The sequence below is a fragment of the Saccopteryx bilineata genome, chromosome 2 (assembly GCF_036850765.1).
Source record: "Saccopteryx bilineata isolate mSacBil1 chromosome 2, mSacBil1_pri_phased_curated, whole genome shotgun sequence".
Classification (NCBI taxonomy): Eukaryota; Metazoa; Chordata; class Mammalia; order Chiroptera; family Emballonuridae; genus Saccopteryx; species Saccopteryx bilineata.
The window spans coordinates 257,164,954-257,177,334 of record NC_089491.1 but is presented as its reverse complement, the minus strand read 5'-3'; the positions used below and the strand labels follow the sequence as shown (position 1 = coordinate 257,177,334).

General features: G+C 54.7%; 1 protein-coding gene across 1 annotated transcript; it reads right to left on the bottom strand.

The window, feature by feature from the left end:
• Positions 1-4,371: 4,371 nt before the first annotated feature.
• On the bottom strand, positions 4,372-7,021 carry OSM (oncostatin M). Its single transcript, XM_066260167.1, has 3 exons — positions 6,948-7,021; positions 5,473-5,606; positions 4,372-4,914 (listed from the first exon to the last, which is right to left on the bottom strand). The coding sequence occupies exons 1-3, from the start codon at positions 6,979-6,981 to the stop codon at positions 4,372-4,374; spliced, it is 711 nt and encodes a 236-aa protein (XP_066116264.1). The 5' UTR covers positions 6,982-7,021.
• Positions 7,022-12,381: the final 5,360 nt, after the last annotated feature.

The window sequence follows — 12,381 nt, the reverse complement described above, 5'->3', positions numbered from 1 at the left end:
TGATTCCAGCAGCAGGGTCACAGGAGGACTCCTTTGTCTTCCTAGCCTGTGTCGGTTCACCCATGGCCCATGGCTACTTTGTCCCTTCACATGAGCCGTTGTGTGGAGCATATGCTCTTTTCAGGCTCATGGTGTATCTCCACTCCAGGGAAAACATGCTTCGTGGGGGGATCAGCTCACTCTGTAGCACAAAAGCGATTATTAGAGCTGCCACTTAGCTGCCTGTCGCAGCAGATGGTCAGGAGAACCCCTATCTCAGAGCAGTGGGTGCTGTAGTGGGAAGAGGGATGATCAGAGAGGGGTCGTTCTGACTCCAGATGTGACCCCCCCATGCTGCCCACAGCCCAGAGAAGCCCCACATGCCCCTCTGGATAAGGGAATCATGACCCTCTGGGTGGGCGGTAGGAGAGGTGGAGAGGGGGAAAGGCAGGCATTGGGGAGGTCAGGATGCCCAGATGAGTTGGGGGCCAGCTGAGAGTGCTGATATGAGCTGGCAGAGTTGCCTCGACCTGAGAACAGGGGCCTGGTATGCTGCGATGAGGAATTTGAAATTGATGCCACCAGCATTTGAACAGAAGGGAGTCATTGAAGGTTTGTAAGCAGAAGATATGACAGTGAGATTTTAGACCGTGTCCAGGGAGCCAGGACCTGGCTGGTGGTAGGGAGAGATGGGATATAGGTGATTGATGGGGGGAGAGGAGAGGCTGAGGGCAGAGAAGGGGATGGCTTGGGGTTCTGGAACTTTAGTGGGGACAAATAAGAAGCAGAAAGGTGTGAGGTTGGAGGGTGAGTTTGGCCTTGAGGTACCCATGTGTTCTTGGCAGCTGGCTCTTGTTCTGGGCTTAGAGAAAACCAGGCTGGAGGCGGTTCGGGCACTCTTGCATCTGTAGCCTCATCAGGAGACAAGGTGGAGGCGACCAATTCTCACCAGCAGGATCCCCGAGACCGCCACCCCAGAGTCTGGAGATCCTTGATCTGCTTCCTGCGAGGTGGGTGCTGCTCCAGCTCAAAGCCAGCCCCAAGGGCTTATCCACAGAGTTGGAGGCTGGCAAGGGGCCCAGCCAGAGGTGGGGGGCAGCCACCCTGGGCTTCCCAGTTCTTCCTCTGCAGACCAACCTCTGCCCTCTCCACGGGCAACCGCACACCCACCGCAGTGCCAGCTGCCCGAGTGTGCCTGGCTTTCAGTGTCTGCCACCTTCCACCCACAACTTCTCAGCAGCCCAGCCCGAGGAAAGCCCCCCCACCCCCATGCTGAGGCAGGGGAAAAAGAGGCCCTGTGCTGTTGGTAGCACCTGGGTGGCACCTGGCTCGGCCAGACTGCCTGGCACACTCCTCCTGGGTGTGGCCACTGTGCCGGATGCTGGGACAGAGCAGAGGGTAGCAGGTTTCCATCGTTGGTAGCTCCAGCCTAGTGAGGGAAGTGAGGGAAGTGGATGGTTATGCAAACGCCATACTGGTGAGGACCCCTGACGGGGAAGGGGAAGTTCGTTTTTTTGTTGTTGTTGTTTTTTGTTTTAATAGAGACAGAGAGTGAGTCAGAGAGAGGGATAGACAGGGACAGACAGACAGGAATGGAGAGAGATGAGAAGCATCAATCATTAGTTTTTCATTGCGCGTTGCAACACCTTAGTTGTTCATTGATTGCTTTCTCATATGTGCCTTGACCGTGGGCCTTCAGCAGACCGAGTAACCCCTTGCTGGAGCCAGCGACCTTGGGTTCAAGTTGGTGGGCTTTTTCCTCAAACCAGATGAGCTGCACTCAAGCTGGCGACCTGGGGTTTCGAACCCGGGTCCTCTGCATCCCAGTCCGATGCTCCATCCACTGCGCTACCACCTGGTCAGGCAACGGGGCAGTTCTGAGAGAACAAATAACCAAGTTGCTGGACCCAGACCATGGGCTCTAGGGCAGAACTGTTGAAGATACACTCACAAAGAGAACAAGGAACAGCATTCCAGACAGAAGAATCAGCATAAGCAGAGGCTTTGTAGGAGGAGAGAACCCTGGGCGTTTCAGCAACCCAAAGGTGGCCAGTGTGGCACGAGCCGGAGTGAAAGGGGAGTGCAGTGGGGGGTAGGAGAGAACCCTTACTGGGTACTCGGCAAATAGCCTGGAACGCTTTGGGCAGCTGCTCAGGAAGACTGCTGGTTGGGAGTCATGGGCTGAAAGTTCTAGCCCAAGCCCTATGCTGTGACTGTGACCTTGAGCAAGGTGCTTCCTCTCTCTGGCCCTGTTTGATAACGCTGATCCTTGAATGCTCAGAGCCTTTGCCTTCACTATGCCACTTGGAGGCAGCTGTATCCGTTAGGCTACAGAGTGGATGTCACCTCTCCCAGACGCCACCCCGACCACCCACATCTCGCACTCTCTATTACATCACCTTGCTTTATTTTTGCTGGCTTGTACTACAATGTCAGAGGCTCCTGTTAGTATTTTTGCTTGTCTATTGTCTGTCTGCCCCCTCACCTGGGAGCTCTGTGCCTTCAGGGCCTCGTGAAATTGTCAGCAGTTATAGAGGCTGAAGGGTAACAGGAAGATGTTCCAGTTCTGGCATCTAATCAACTTGAATTCAAATGTGTTCCCCTCAGTAAATTGCTTTGAGGACGTGGGCAGGTGACTCAAACTCTCTGAGCCTGAGTCTTCTCATTTACCACGTGGATCATAGCTACTGGAAAGAGTCCCACATGGGGCTCTCCCCCACCTCTGATATTAAGTCCTGTTCCCACCTTTGGCCCCAATCCCAGGAACTAGGAGTAGCCAGGGACTGATCCAGGTCAAGTTCATAGGCTTTCGTTTGTAGCTTCTGCCTTAGCACATCATCCATAGGCCTGTAGGTACCTCTCCTAAGGTGGGGCCTTGAGCACTGGGAGGCAGCTCAGTTTTCTGGAGGAAAGAATGACTTCCCACCCCCTGGGGCCCTTCAGGGAGCAGTTTCAGATATACACCAGGTCACAAGCTACGTCTAAGGCAGGATCTGTTATTATCTTGTTCATGTCATGCAACTCGCATCAGCACACATATCCCAGCCACACACCCACAGGGGCCAGAGGAACCCAGACACTCCGGCCTGCATCCCTCCCCACGTGCTCCCAAACCCCGACACCCCTAGTCCCCAGCGTCTCAGGGGAGACCTGTTCAGACATAACAAACTCTTTGTGTTTGAGACGCCCCCACAGTCAGACTGGAGAATGAGACTTCCCTTTCTGGGTAGGGCAAGGAGCTCCAGCCCAGTCCTCAGGGGGTAGACACGGCCTTGTAGTCTAGGGACCACCCCTCTCCCAGAGGCCAGCCTCCCCCAAATCCTCTCCCACAAAGCAACAGAGAGACACAGGGGCTTTAGAAACCAGACAAATTTTAAATATATGTTAGCACAATATTAACATTAAATACACATTATAAATAAGCCTCATAAATAAAAGAAAAAAAACATATAGGAACTAATATAAAAAAAACCCGATAAATTAATTATGTCCTTCCAAGAAATTGGCCCAGAACCCATCAGGAGGACAATGGTTTCAACATGGGAAAATTCCAAGATCCACCACCAGGGGGAGCAGTCAGCAGCCAGAACCCAAGGCGGAGCTTCCAGGCCCTTGGAGGTCTCCTGCAAAGAACTCAGTCTGCACCCCCGTCCATTTGCACTGCGTGTCCCAATTTGTGAAAAGAATTCGAAATCTACCCTGTGTCAGTGAGTCCAAGCAGATGACAGACATAGAGGGCTTTACAAGGTCCCCAACCCCTTTGGTCCAAAAAGACAAAACTGAGGTCCAGAGAGGTAAAGTGGCCTGCCTGAGGCCACACTGTGAGTTAGGGACCAAGCTGAGTCTGAGCCCCTTTCCTTGGACCTCCTCCAGGTCAGTGCTTCTTCCAGTACACTCTTCCTCTGTCATAGCTGCCTGAAGTGAGGTCACCCAGATGTCCAGGTGTCTGGTCTGAGATTGGCGATGAGGCATAAGAGGCCAGCTCAGGCCCTGACCTCCCCCTCGGAACCAGGCCACCACGGAAAGGAGGAAGTCTGGGGGCAGCAGCTCTGCAAGTCATGAGAGGGAAGAGCCGGCCGGCCTCCGGGGAGCAGAGTCGGGGGGGCAGTCCGTCTGGCCGTGAGTCAGCTTGTGTCATCAGACCCCTGAATCAATGGAAAGTTGGCCCCGTGTGGCCTGACCCAACCACCCCACTAGGTCTGGAGAACTCAGGGCTGGGGAGACACATGGTCTGATCCTATCCCTCCCAGCCGCAGAGGAGGTAAAGGAGCCTACCCAGCTCTCATCCCTTAAAGTGCACTTCCAAGAAGTGGGGAGCAGGTTTGGAGACCCCAGGGAGGCATCGTCCTGAGGGCACCTGCTGATCCTTCACCTGCTGTGGGGCCCCCAAGGCTACCTGGGCAGCTGCCCCCTGGGCACTAGTCTCTTGCCCTTCATGGAGGGTGGCACCCAGCGAGCTCCCTTCTGTAGGGCCTGGCGGGGACTGCGTCTCCAGCTCCTCTGGGTTGGGACCCCCTCCCACTTGAGGAAGACCTGCCCCACTGAGCGCATGAAGCAGTGGTAGCCGTGTAGGAACTGGCAGCCCTCCAACTTGCGTATAAAGGTGTCTGAGGTGGGGGTGGGAGGTGGCGAGGTGCCCGGCCCGGCCCGCACGGGTTCAGCCATCTCTGAGGAGCCTCGAAGCAGCTGGGCCATGCAGTGGATGTTGTTCTTGATCCCAGAAATATAGCTCCTCGCAGTCTCCAAGGTTTTGTCTTTAGGGGTGTCCTGCTGGAAAGCAGTCAGTCTCTGTAGGACGAGGTCCAGTGTGGTGTTGAGGGTCTGCAGGAAGCCCATCTTGCTGAGCCCCTGCAGGGCAGGCTCTTCGGGAAAGACCCCGGAGCGCTCTTGACAGCGTTTTCTCAGTTCAGATGTGTCAAGGCCTTGCACTTTGATCTGGGGAAGGGGGAGGAGAATCAGGGTGAGTGCTGGAGCTCCCAACACACACACACACACACACACACACACACACACACACAGAGGCAAGTCTGCTTTATCAGCTTTGAAATGCTCGACCTCATCCACCCCCTGTATAGTCTGCCCATTGTGCAGATCCAGAAACGGAGGCCCCAGCACTGCAGGTAGGGTCAGAGAGATGCAGGGGGCCTGGTGGGGTGACTGCACAGGCAGTGATTGTGGTGTAGGGAGTGTCAGTGGGAGGTGACTATGAGCTTCAGGAAGGCAGCACTTTTTCGTTCCTTGCTGCACCTCCGTGGCCCAGACAAGGTGTGTAGCATGTGTTCACTAAGCATGGACAAAGGCAGGCACTGAGGTGATGTGGCTGGGCTCACAGTCCAGGCACACTGAGCTAGAGAAGCTGTATCGTCTCAGGGTTAGGCCTTGGATGTGGGGGCTGAGCGAGTGGGCCTTGGGCCTGATCTTCTCTGGGGCTCACTCCTGCCCTAACCCCGAAATTCTCTGAGACTCAGATGTCACCAGGGTCTGGGCGCTCACATAGGGGTCCAGGAGCATGCTGGTTTTCTGCATGAGGTCCGCCTGCCTCTGGAGCTGAATGAGGAGTTGTTGGCCATGGCCCAAGCAGTTGCCCGTGGCCACTGGGTTCAGGAACAGGAGTCTGAGGATCAGACCTGGGGCAGGAAAAAGGAGTGTCAGCTCACTGAGATGAGGAGCCCTAGGCGGGCAGCTTTCGGAGGGGAGGGTGCTCAGAGGGCACAGCCCATCACCCAGGAGCACCTGCTGGGGCCCCTGCCACCTGTCCAGGGGGTCCTAGTCCAGCCCCTGAAGCAGCAGCTGTGATTCACTGAGTAGGCCTTTGAGAGGAGGCTGCAGGGCCTGGCCGGAGCTCCCAGGCCTGCCAACCTCAGGAACTGACATGGGGTGGCCCAGGTGGGGCTGCTCTTGGCAAGACCTTCAGGCTAAAATTAGCTATTGTCACAGGACCCTGGGCCCCCTGTGACAGACCCCATTTTACTGACAGGAAAGCCAAGGAGCTGAAGAAGTGTTGCTCAAGTTACACAAGGCTGGCCTGATCCCCAACCTTGAGCCTTCCTCCTTTCTCCGTAAGTGGCCACTCCTGTCAGGCCCACAGGGATGCCGTGAGCCTGTCGGGGTGTTCTGGGGGGCCGGGCACAGTTACCGCTCAACTCCCCCCACCCACCAGCAACCACGTGGTCGGAAGGGACCTGTGGTGCAATGGCCCGGAAGGCAATGACACCATGTTCCCTTCCTAAGTACCATCCGGCCCCTTGGGGAAGACACTGCTGGGGAGGGTGGCGGGGCTGGGCACCCAGGCGCAGCGACCACCAGGCACCCGCCCTGCCTCCCCAGGTATCTGCTGAGTGTCCCTATGGGACCAGGGCTTCTGCCTGGTGTGCAGCCAGGTCTGTGTGAGGCTGTCAGGGAGCGGTTGTGCCCCATCCTCCGTGGGGACCCCAGGCTGCATGTGGGGGTTCCCAGGTTGGTGAGATTGAGGGCTCTGGATGATGTCACGTGGCTCTGTGTGTGTGTCACCATGTTATGTGGGTGTGGCTATGTGTGCTGTGTGATCGTGTGGCCCCTGGGCCTGGCTGACTGTCTATTCATTCGAGACCCTGTAAATCAAGGCAGGAGGCCCTTCCAGACATTGCACTACTTTTCTGCTTAGCTTCCTCTACCCAGCACACTCCCACCTCCTTCCTGCTTCCCCAGCCTCTCTCCCAATCTGACCTCTTCCCTCACTTCCTGGCTCCCTGAGTTGCCTCGACATTACCTCCCCCTGGAAGTCCTCTTGGATACCCCTTCTCCACCCTGTGAAGATGCTGTGTTCTCAGTGGAACCCCTCTCTTTGCCTGACCTCCTGGCTCTCTTTCTGCCTCAGCATCCTTCTGCCCAGTGCCTGGTTCTCCCGGAGGACAGAGGGTACCCCTGCTCCCCGCCGGCACCCGCGGTTCAGAGAAGTGGGTGCCAGTGGGGAGGAAGGAAGTACTTACTGAGCAGCGTCCTCCTCATAAGCTGTGCCCACATGCTGGGTGTCCAAGCTCTGGCCTGTGCCTGTTGGGGATGACACCTCCCGGCTGGGATCCCTGCGGGCTGACAGCCACTTTATTGCCCGCCAGAGCGATTGGCCAACACCTCGTGAGGTGGGTGGGGAGGGGGAGGGGGGAGGGCAGGCCTTCTGGGAACATGACCCCAAAAACCAAAGTTTCCACAGGCGGCCAATGGGCGCTGGGCACAGTGGCATGCCTGCTCCTCCTCCTGTTTTCTTCGAATTCGTTCTTCGAGGTCAGCCCCACGCCCAAGGATGATGCAAACCGCAGCCTCAGCTTCCCGGGGTGGATGGAGAGCAAGGGGTCTGTGCTCTCGGCAAGGCACTGTGCCCAGGACACAGGGAAAAGTCTGCCAGCCAGGCCCCTCGGTGGCCCGCAGGTCAGTCTTGGTTCAGAAGCCATGGGCCTCACAGGTCATTGTGGTTTGGGGCTGAGGGGAGCAAGACATCTTCCTTCTTGAGTGCCCTTCCCGCCCTCCTGCTGGGGCTGTTGGGACATCTGCGAGCGGAAACCACTGGGCTCTGGGCACAGAGCCAGACCCAGGCTGGCAGCCCCGAGATTGTGGCTCTGGCCCCAGGACCTGCGTCCCCCAGGAGGGCTCTAGGCTGTCTCTTTCACCGCACCATGCACAGTGCACACAAGCAGCCGGGCCCATTGCTGCGGCCAGGCCCTTTCTCCACAGACATGGTCCTCTGGAGAGAACCAAGTGCTTGGAGCAAGAGAAACAGGACATGCTGTGTGACCTGAGGCAAGTTGCTTAACCTCTCTGGGCCTCAGAGTCCCCCACCCCCCGGAAAATGAGGATTTGAAAAGCATTTCCCGGCCCACCTCACAGGGCTGCTGCCGTCATGGACATAAAACGCAAAAGTTCTTTGAAGGAAGAAAGATGAAAGTCTAATTCCAAGTACTAGCTGTGAAGGGGAGGGGGCAATATCATGGGGTGGGGAGTGGAGGAGATGGGGAAGCGATGAGCTCAGAGGGGAAACCGGGGAGGGGGAGTCACTGTGGTGACGGTTGGGGACCAGGTTTCACTTTCTCTGAAAGATAGTGATCATGGGTTGGTCCTCTGTGTCTCACAGAACTCTGAACGTCAGAAAGAAGAGGCCCTGGAGACAACGCCTGCCTAGTCAACCAGCTACTTCACCATGGGTAAACTGAGGCCCAGGTGAGGGCAAATAAGGAGATGGAGGGGCTGGCCCAGGCCCGCAGGCCTGGCCTGGTGGCCCTCGAGCATTTACCAGGCCTGGAAGAAGGTCACTGCCCAGTGCCCGCAGGATCCTTGCAGGAAGGAGGGTGTTAGAAGGCTGGAAAGCCAGAGTGGGGCCCCTGGGGGCTACCAGGGAGGCCTGACTACTCCAGCTGCCCCTGGCCCCTGGACTAAGGAAGCCGAGGCGGCCATGGTTAGATGCTCTCCTGTCCATCCCCACCCCTGGCATCCATCATGACCACAGCTGTTCCTACTTGCTGTCCTCTTTGTAGAGATGAGCATCAGTAATCTTTAATTCATTCAACAAGTTTTGGCCCTGTTTTGTGCCAGCCGCTCCCGGATGCTGAGGTTCCAGCAGTGAGCAAAATCAGACACACTGCCATGCCCAGGAGGCGGCTCCTCACCCCCCACCCACTCCCTGGCACCTCAGCATGACGCTCGCCACACCATGCCCAATCACCCCACTGTCACCACACCCCCAGGGCCAGTTCTAGATTCTCCTCTTGAGAATGTTGCTTCCGCTAAATTCTTCATTTCTGTGCCCACCCCCGCAAGGCTGCTTCCTGCGCCCATGCCAAGCGGAGTCCTTCTTCATTTCACATCCCTGAGCTCCTTGTGCAACAGCCCTGTGAAGGGGAGCTGCTGGGCAGGGGTGCGTCGGCTCCTTTTAATGAGGAAATTGAAATTCAGACAAGCTCAGGGCCTGGGTCCGGGGCCAGGTCTGTCTGGAGAGCTTCTGGACCCTCTCAGCTATTGCTGACCAATCTCCACCTTCCAGGCTTGTGCTTTAATATCATCCTCCCTTCCCCGTGATCCAGGGAGGCCAGTTGTTTCCTCGGTACGAAGAGGCCTCCAAGGCCCAGAGACATGATGCACGGTAACATTTAAGAGGAGTGGGGAATTCAAATCAGAATTCTTGAATTTGAAAAACCACTCTCTGAACACGTGGCTCGTTCAAGTGCCTGCGCAGGCCCCAGGGACCAGGGCTACCAAGGCAAGAAGGGCTCACATGCTGTTTTGCTTGGGGTGCCATACCAAAACACCACAGACTAGGCGGCTTATATATAACAGAAGTATGTTTTCTCACAGTCCTGGAGCTGGAAGTCTGGGGTCAAGGTGTCACCAAGGTTGATTTCATCCTGCAGCCTCTCTACTTGATTTGCAGACGGTCACCTTCTCCTTGTCTCCTCACACGATCCTCCCTCAGTCTGTGTGTGTGTCTATGTCCTAATCTCCTCTTCTTATAAGGACACCAGTCATATTGCATTAGGGCCCACCCGATGACCTCATTTCACCTTAATCAGCTCTTTGAAGACCTCATCTCCAAATATATTCGCAGGCTGGGGCACTGGGGGGTTGGACTTCAACCAATGTATGCACTAGAGGGACACCATTCAGCCCAGCTTACAAGAAGAGGGTGTAGTTGGAGGGCTGCAAGATGTAGGGCCTCTGGGGGAGACTCCAGAGCAAGGTGGGAGGGGGCAGTAATGCTCAGGAGGACACGTAGTGGCCCCCGACTGAGGAGGCCTGGCCGCTCATTTGAACGCAGCGTGAAGAGAAGATGCGTCAGCGTTTCTGGTGAGATCAGCGCCCAGTGACGTCTCTGTTGCCAGCAGGAAAAGCTTGCAACATGGCCCAGTCAGTATAAATAGGCTCCCTGACCACAGGACCCGGGCTGTCCCCTCTTCCAGGGCCACGTCAGCCAGTTCCGCGTGATTTGGAGGGAAGGAGAGGGCCAGCTTGCTTCCTCAGAACTGCTGCTCCCCGGCTTCCCGGCCCACCCTCCGGCTGTGGGACCCTACCCCTTTAAAAGCAAGGACAGAACCTGGGGTGGCTTAGGGAGATGGGTCAAACTGCAGGCCACTCCTTTTGTCCACTGGGTGGAGGCAGTGGCCCCTGACCTGCTCGGTGGGAGGCAGAGGCCAACCCACTTGTGAGCCCAGTGTTCTTGATCCAGACACATTCCCTTTCTGAGCCTCAGTTCCACTCTGTAGACGATGGCAGTACAACTGAACAATCAAGAGAAAAACAACTTAATTTAAAAATGGGCAAAGGGGCCTCTCTTGGGTCCTTCCATCCAAGATGACCAAGAAAAGAAGGAACAACGGTCATGCCGAAAAAGGCCATGGTCATGTGCAGCCTATTTGCTGGACCAGCTGTTTCTAGTGTGTGCCCAAGGACAAGGCCATTAAGAAATTTGCCATTTGAAACATAGTAAGGGCCACAGCCACTAGGGCCCTTTCCAAAGTGAATGTCTTCAACGCCGATGTGCTTCCCAAGCTGTATGTGAAACTACATTACTGTGTGAGTTGTGCCATTCACAGCAAGGTAGTCAGGAATCGTTTTGTGAAGCCTGGAAGGACCAAACACCCCCACCTCGGTGTAGACCTGTGGGTGCTGTCCCATGACCTTATTAAAGCCCATGGAAGAAGCTAAGTTCGTAAGGACCAGAGAAAAGTTGTCTGGGAAAAAATGAAATGGAAATTATACTTTAAAAAAAGAAACCAAAGAAACAAAAATGGGCAAAGGATTTGAATAGACATCTCTCCAAAATAGAGACAAATGGCCCATAAACACATGAAAAGATGCTCAGCGTCATCATAGCCATCATGGAAACGCAAATCAAAACCACAATGAGGTACCACTTCACACCCACTAGAGTGGCTATAATCAGAGACAAACAATGGCAAGTGTCGGAGAGGATGTGGAGAAATCTGAGCCCTGTACACTGCTGGTGTGAATGCACAATGGAACCGCCACTTCGGAAGACAGTCTGGCAGTTCCTCAAAGGAGTAAACATAGGGATGTCAGACACCCAATTGTTCCACACCTGGATATATACTTACGAGAACTGAAAACATAAGTTTGCACAAAAACTTACACACAAATTTATTTACATTTATTTACAATAGCCCCAAAGTAGAAGCAACCCAAATGCCCATCAACAGAAAGTGGGTTAAAAAAATTGTGGTCTATCCATACAATAGATTATTATTTAGCCATGAGAAGGAATGAGATATTGATGTATAATATATACTACGATGCAGATGAACCTCAAAAGCCTTACATTAAGTGGAAGTGTCCAGTCACAAAGAGCCACATATTATATGATTCCCTTTATATGAAATGTCCTGAATAGTAAAGCCATAGAGACAGAAAGTAGATTAGTGGTTGCGGGGACTGGGGTTAGGGGCTGTCTGGGGATGGGGAGTGACTGCTGATGGGTCCAGGCTTTCTTCTGGGGTGATGAAATGTTTTTGAACTAGGTAGTGGTGATGGTTGCACAATCTTGTGAACACACAAAAAACCACTGATTATGTACTTTACAATGATACATTTGATGGTATATGAGTTGTATCTCAATTTTTAAAAAATATAAGCGCCGGGCCCTTAGCAGGCACTTGAAAACTCTTACCCTCCAGCTGCTGAGGCAGATGAAGGCTCACGTTTGTTTATGTCACAGGGTGGCTCTGAGAACAGTTGGGAAAGACGTTGTTACATAAACCTGGGGTGAGCAAGACTCTACCCATGAGGTCAGTGAGGTCACCCTGGGTTGGGGGATCCTCTGGCTCAAGAACTGCTACACAGTTCTTCTGGGATCTGGTGTGTCCACAGGCATGAGAAGCCATGGCCCCCTGCTCCCTGCTGCCAGTACCTCCCACAAATTGGATAACTGATCCCCTTTTCCAGGGGCCTAACACCTGTTCGGGGAAGTGCAGCAGAGGAGAGAAAGAACTCACTTATGTGCAGGAACCTCTTGTTGTCCACCTTATCCTAGACCTAGATCGGGCCCCTCTACAGGGAACCTTCAAACGGAGAAGGTGGAGGCGGGGGGGACGCTGACACATCTTCTCTGAAGTGGAATGACCAGGGGACAAGGGGGCTGCCCTGCTGTCTACTCCCTGGCTGGCCTGGAATAACTCCCACCCCCACCCCTACCTGGCCACCTTCTCTGAGCCCAGGGCCTCTCTGTGAAATGAGGGGATAGGCAAGATGACCACAGAGGGCCCACAACCTACAGAGCACCACAGGCTCCCTCAGCAGTCCTCAGCGCTGAGACATCACTGTAAATAAAATAACCCTAAACATTAACCAAGGACCAGGAAGTCCAAGTTCTGTCTTTTCTCACGGTGACAACATCCAATGCCTATTTTTGAAACATCATAGTCT

Bases quoted from the DNA above. Each gene is read 5' to 3' on its own strand.
- OSM (XM_066260167.1), bottom strand. From the start codon at position 6,981: ATGTGGGCACAGCTTATGAGGAGGACGCTGCTCA. The intron at 5,607-6,947 runs GTAAGTACTTCC...TTCCTGCCCCAG, and splicing joins TATGAGGAGGACGCTGCTCA to GTCTGATCCTCAGACTCCTG. The intron at 4,915-5,472 runs GTGAGCGCCCAG...CCCCTTCCCCAG, and splicing joins GCATGCTCCTGGACCCCTAT to ATCAAAGTGCAAGGCCTTGA.